The sequence below is a fragment of the Octodon degus genome, unplaced genomic scaffold (genome assembly GCF_000260255.1).
Source record: "Octodon degus isolate 3935 unplaced genomic scaffold, OctDeg1.0 scaffold00050, whole genome shotgun sequence".
Classification (NCBI taxonomy): Eukaryota; Metazoa; Chordata; class Mammalia; order Rodentia; family Octodontidae; genus Octodon; species Octodon degus.
The window spans coordinates 2,571,435-2,577,987 of NW_004524626.1; the positions used below are offsets into that span (position 1 = coordinate 2,571,435).

A 6,553-nucleotide genomic window follows, 5' to 3' on the forward strand; every position below is an offset into this window, starting at 1 on the left:
AGAAGGAGAAGGAGAAGAAACAAGGAAGGAAAGAAAAAAGGAAGGAAAGGAAATTCCTCATGGTACTGATGAACAAAAGAAAGAAAACTACCCATAATCCCATCTATAAAGTTCAAAAGGGACTGAGTTAGATATGATAACAGTAAGAAAAATCTAGGGCTCAAGACCACATAGTACAGTTCGGTTTGATTTTCTCAGTCTTACTACATAGCCACGCAGATGATTAAGAAGAGACTTTCTTTCCCTTAGGACCTAGGAGGGCCATACCCAGAAATTGTTCGTTGCTGTATAGACCAGATGAGTCACTCACTGCCTCTCACAGTCTTCTAACCGAAAGCCCCACACATTTAATTTTATTCTATTTCATTTAATTAATCAATGCAAATCACATGTCTACACCTAATGTTCAAGTCTAATTCCTTTTATTTATTTATTTATTTGCGGCAGAACCAGGGATTGAACTCAGGCCCTTGCGCTTGCCAGGGAAGCGCTTTATTCCACTGAGCCATCTCCCCGGCCCCTCAAGTCTAATTCCCAAAGGAAGAATATCATAACAATTATAACTGCCACAGATAACCATTATAAAAATTAGATTTTTGAGTTTGAAATTCACTTATACTGTAATTCATTTTTGCATTTTTGTGTATTAGTACAGAGTCTACAGAGTCTCACTACACAGATTGGACTGGTAATGATCTTCCTGTTTTCAGTTTCCCAAACACTAGGATTACAGGCATGCAGCATCACACTCAGTCTCAATTGTTTCTCAGTGTGCCCCGGGGTCGGGGCCAGCATAGCAGTCTGGGTATTGAACCCTTGTCTCTGCACCTGTCTAAGCAGGCGCCTTAATCTGCTGAGCTATCTGGCTTACCACCTCCCCCTTTTTTTGGTGGAACCAGGGATTGAACTCAGGTCCCTGTACTTGCCAGGCAAGCACTTATTCCACTGAGCCATCTCCCCGGCTCCCCATTATTGTTTCTTGATATTGATATATTAGTGATTTTGACAACAGTCAAGATATTAAAATACTCCGTGGATTTATTTCTCTCCCTCTTTCTCTCCCCTCCCCAGTCTGAATGACATTGTGGTTGTTGGACCAGAACAATTTTATGCCACCAGAGACCGCTATTTTACCAATTACTTCATGATACTTGAGCAATTTTTGGATCTTCACTGGACTTACGTTGTATTCTACAGCCCAAGCGAAGTCAAAGTGGTAGCCAAAGGGTTTAGCTGTGCCAATGGGATCACAATCTCACTAGACAGGAAGTATGCTCTTTTATTATTTTTCTACCCCTTACATTTAATGTTTTGGTGAATTCCCTAAGATGTACCCTGGGTTAAAGGGATCAATATGAGGAGAGGTTGTGGCCAGTGGTCACACTACCGTGTGTTCTAAAGCAAATCTCTGGGTGTCCTATTCTTTGGATTTCCCCAATCCAAAGAGTGATTTGACTCAAAAAATAAATCCTTGTTCCAAATGTTTACTAGAAACACACTTTGGATAGCCCATTGAAAATTTGGATAAATGGACAATACCTTTACCCTTGATGAGGCTAGAAGGTATTTAATCACTTACACTATATTCAGTTATCCAAAACCTTGTGGTAGAGGTGGAGGCTTTCCTTCGATTGGGCATTTTAATTGTAAAAATTGCAGATGTACTGATGCCTGACAGTGAAGTGTTCATTGATTCTTTTAAATAACATGGAATTTTATTTAAAAACATTCTTTGTAAGTGTTTAAAAATTGAAGAATTTTTTAAAAGGCACTATGAATATTGATGCATAAATTTGAGATAATGGACAGCAATGATCCCTGGAGGAACATACCTGGAAGTGGTCCTTCTCTTTGAAGAAAAATGAGTGTGACCCAACTTCATGGTCACTCAGTACTTCTGTTCAAACACTGGTTTTTGGAAATATGCCTCTGTGCCTTAGAAGAGGTCCACTCTTCTCCACTCAATTTAAATTAAAACTTGTAAATTCTCAGAAATGAGATGGAGCCGCTGTATCATCCGAAATACCGATTTTGTACTTTTGGTCACATCCCATAACCAAAGCCTATGTAAACATTTCAAGACTATTAGAAGTACCACTCCATTATCTTTTATAGTGGTTTAGAAAAACACTTCAAACTACAGTGGTACTTCAAACTAGTGTGAAGTTTTATACTTGTTCTTCAAAAGAAGTAGTGGCATCAAATCTCATTACCGCTTGCTTAAATGTCAATGTTATTTATTTCAAAGGTATATCTATGTAGCTGATGTAGCAGATAAGAACATTCATGTAATGGAAAAACATGAAAACTGGGATTTAACTCAACTGAAGGTAAAAGCACCTGGTTTATCCACTCAGCATGGTCCCTAGCATCAGATCCACTAACCACCTTGAATGAAGGAACGATGACTTTTAGAGCAAGACAGGGAGATCATGCTCCTGTTTGAAACATACATCCCTAAATCCCCTACAAGCAATAATCTCAGGTGCCCAGAAGCACCGGTGGGAGGCAGGGAGGGGAGCGAAGAGTGCTGAGATAATGTCTGCATCACCTTGTCTTTGTTGGAAGGTAATACAGTTGGGAACCTTGGTGGATAACTTGAGTGTTGATCCTACCACGGGAGATATTTTGGCAGGATGCCATCCTAATGCCATGAAGCTACTGAACTATAACCCGGAGGATCCTCCAGGGTCAGAGGTAAGTGCCTATAGTGCTCACAGGCAAACCTATGAGGATGAGCAGTTTGTTGAGGTGACATAGGATAATTAAGTGAAGACACTTGATATTCCAATGGAGATTTTGACAGGGAAGGGGGAAATAATTCCCTATCCCTTTGAGGCCAGCAGGTGCCAATACAACATCAGCCCTAAACAGTATGTTCCCTTTGTACACGGGATATATTTGCTGTTGGGATTAATAGGGAAATATGAGCTTGATTATTCATATGGACCCACATTGCCTAAGATGTCTCCAACCTGGTTGCCTACTGTATTTCCAACCAGGTCTAACTAAGTCCTATGGGAAGACAGAAAGATGTGTATAAGATCGCCTCCTTTCAGACTACATAACGTGAAGCTCACGTAAAAGGATTTAAATGAAATCCCCAAACTAAGGTTTTTGTTTTGCCTCTAGTTTGTAATGTATCTAGAATAGTTTTTTTTTTTTCAAAAAAATGCCTTGTTTAAAAGTTCATGTTACTTAGGCTGGGGATGTTGGTGCATACCTATAATCCCCACACGTAGAAGGCTGAGGTGTGAGGACTGATGTGAGTTCTAGGCCAGTCTCAACTACATTGTCACCTCAAGATCAGCCTGAACTGACCCCATATCAAAAAGAAAATTTTTTGTTGTTGTTATTTGAAAGTATCTCTTCTAGGAGACTCATCTTAGATAAGAAGTGGGTGGGAAGGGACAGAGTAAAGGAGGGTAATGAGGGGTTGGACATGATCTGTGGCTGCTATATTCATGGATGAAAATTCCACAATGAGACCTATTACTCTGCATAATCAATAATCATTAATACAAATATCTCTTCTAAAGCAAAAATGTAAGCCATTGAACTTTTGAAGGCATTAAAAACAAGAACACTTAGTATTGCATTTTATATGGCATGGAATTTAAGAATAAAAATTCTCTAGTGAATTTACTGATAGCTATAAATTCTTGGCGAACTTACTCAGAGATATATATTCATAGACATGTACTGCGCACCTATCATGTGGCAGACATTGGTCCAGTGCTCAAGATATATTAGAAAGGCAAACAGCAATCTCTGCTCTTAGGACAGGGAGGACAGACACTAAAAAATGAATGTAGGAAACAAGTGAATCATATAGTAAGTCCGAAGTTGCTAAGTTCCATGGAAAAACAGGATGTTTTTCGTATCAGGGTAAAGAGGGTCAGGACTTCTATGAACAAGAGATCAGGCAGGCCTAACTATTAAATAGAAAAGGAACAGGCCTCACTAAGAGAGTGTGTTTTGAAGGAAGACAGGTTTGGGGAGTCGGGAAATAGATTCAGCTCCTAGCCTAGTACTTGATTAGATGGTAGTCAATGTGTAACTTAGAATATAAAGTTAATTCTGTTGAACAATATTGCTCTTTTATAGTTATTTTTTCTCTTCAATTAACATATCAGTTACAGGTTCTTTTTTAATGTAGTTAGTACAGGGTCTACAGGGTCTCGTTGCACAGATTGAACTCTTAGTGATCCTCCTGTTTTCAGCCTCCCAAGCGCTGGGATTACATGTGCACACCACATGCCCAGTTTCAGTCCCTGTCTCAGGACGTCCTGGAGGGTGGGGCTGGCACAGCATGCTGGCATCAAACCCCAGCTGCTGCGCCTGCTTAAGCTAGTGCTTTAATCTACTAAGCTCTCTGACCTGCCCTAGTCACTGGTTCTTAAAGAGAGTTCTAAAGAAATATAGAAAGAAACAGAAGCCCAGCCTGAATCTTGAATCAGAAGACTTGTTCCAAGCTAGCAAACACTCTTTGCTTCAGGTGTGTATCACATTCCATCCCCAAAGATAGGTGTAACTTTTCTACAAAAATCTAAGTACAGCATCTGCTTTAAAGCAATACAATGCTTTAAAACATTGTTCAGGATTTTTTTTTTCACATCTCTACTTTTGAGTTTGACCATGTGATTATTTTACATAACTGTTCTTGCTTTGCAGTGGCTTTTAATTCAGTCTTATTTATGTGGTCCACACTTGAGTACTTTTGTGTAACAAATCTAAGGTGAAGACATAGGATCTTCTTTAAGATTAGAAAACAAAACTGAACATAAAAAAATACCCTCTCTAAACTCCTTTCTAAGGAGAGTGTTGAGAAAGACTCTCAACTTACGAATTACTGATTGTTTTCCTCTAATTCCTCTCATGTTCTGCTGAATTGATTTTTATCCAGGCTTTTGGAAACCTGAGTGTTTCCAACTTCACTGATTAGCAAAGTTTTGTGCTTTGGGATCAATACCAGCATGAGACGTACATATGTCAGCTGGAAGTCTAAACCAGGGTGTGTCTTCTGCTTCCCAGCAACTTCATAGACGTGAGGGGTTTTGGCTGCGGTGCCCACCGTCCTCCCAGTTACCAGTTTGCGGTGGCTGGTTGACTCAGATCCTTTTAGCCTTTTGTCCCATGTCTTCCCTCATGCTATAGGTTCACACAAAAGCAAGATCCTCCTTACAGAATCAGGAAGTGGATAGAGTGTTCACTGGGTATGATCTCTTTCTACAGGGGATATCTGAACTATCAGCATTGTTTAATCTTTCTGTTGAGGAATTTGGCTACTGTCAGATAGCCAGTCCCTTTCAGTGCATAGACATCATGAGGATTTAATATCTTCATCAGAGGATGAAAAATGATTTAAGATAGATCTCTGAAGATCATGCCATAGAATACTGGGAATTAAAACATCACCAGATAGCCACTTACTCAGCACGCTAACCAGGGTTTCTTTCCTTGACAGGTGGTACGCATCGAGAATGCTTTATCAGATGAACAGAGGGTGAGCACAGTCTACGCCAATAATGGTTCTGTGCTTCAGGGCAGCTCGGTGGCTTCCATTTATGACAGGAAAATGCTCATCGGCACTGTGTTTCACAGAGCACTTTACTGTGCGCTCTAGACTTCAGATATCTCAAAACCACTACGTGATTGGTAGAAGTAAATTTGTCATCGCAGGGCAAGTTTTAAAAAGAGCAGAGAAAAATCTCATAATAGTCACTAAATGGCAAGTTAGGTGAGTGAGAAGCCAGAGTATACTGTACTGTGTCAAACATCTCCAATATTCTTTTACAATAAGAAATATGGGCTGTGGCCGTGGAAGCTTCCAGTTCACTCTTAGCGTTGGACAACAGTGTGGCAAGATTGCTTTCAGGGATGTGAAGTTTATGACTGCTGAGTGTCTAGCACCTCCAGGAACTCCAACTTCTCTTCACTCAGTTTTGAATGGAGACCAACTGCTAATCAAGTCCTTGTGCCTTCAGCTCACAGCAAGAATTGATAACATGAGACTGTCCAAAGCCGTGCATTCTTCCCAAGTACAGGGGAACCGGGATCAGCAGAATTTACCGGACATATGAGGCTGGTGTGGTCATTTGTAATCTTTCCTTGTATTGATCATTGAGTGTGAACTACTGCCCATCCTGCTTTACTCTGAACGGTGAGATGCAGCCTCAGGGCAGGTATCTTGCGCTGCTTTCAGCTAGCTCAGCTGGTTATTTCAACAAGCACTTATTAAGCAACTTCCTGGATACTTGGCCCTAATAAATCTGAAATGAATAAGATGGTTCTGGACTGTATATGTTCATCAACTGACAAATGGTTAACAAAAATGTGGCGTTTATATGCAATTCTTTTTTTTAATGGTCATCTACTATAAAGAAGAATAAACTTGAGTCATTTGTAGGAAAATGGATGTACCTTGAGACCAAGCCTACATGTAGCATGGTTTCCCTTATGGAGAAAACCAAAATACAAATAAAAAGCAACATTAAAGACAAATAATAGGAGAGAGAGAGAGAGAGAGAGAGAGAGAGAGAGAGAGAGAGAG

At 40.1% G+C, this 6,553-nt stretch overlaps 1 protein-coding gene across 1 annotated transcript in view; it reads left to right on the forward strand.

Moving 5' to 3' along the window:
- Window positions 1-6,537, forward strand: part of LOC101589795 (serum paraoxonase/lactonase 3) — a 35,010-nt gene extending 28,473 nt beyond the window's left edge. Inside the window, exons 6-9 of the mRNA XM_004632877.2 lie at window positions 1,072-1,269; window positions 2,249-2,330; window positions 2,569-2,697; window positions 5,468-6,537. Coding sequence (XP_004632934.2) covers window positions 1,072-1,269; window positions 2,249-2,330; window positions 2,569-2,697; window positions 5,468-5,626 — 568 coding nt within the window. The 3' untranslated portion in view covers window positions 5,627-6,537. The remainder of the gene's footprint in view (window positions 1-1,071; window positions 1,270-2,248; window positions 2,331-2,568; window positions 2,698-5,467) is intronic.
- The last annotated feature ends 16 nt before the right edge of the window (window positions 6,538-6,553 follow it).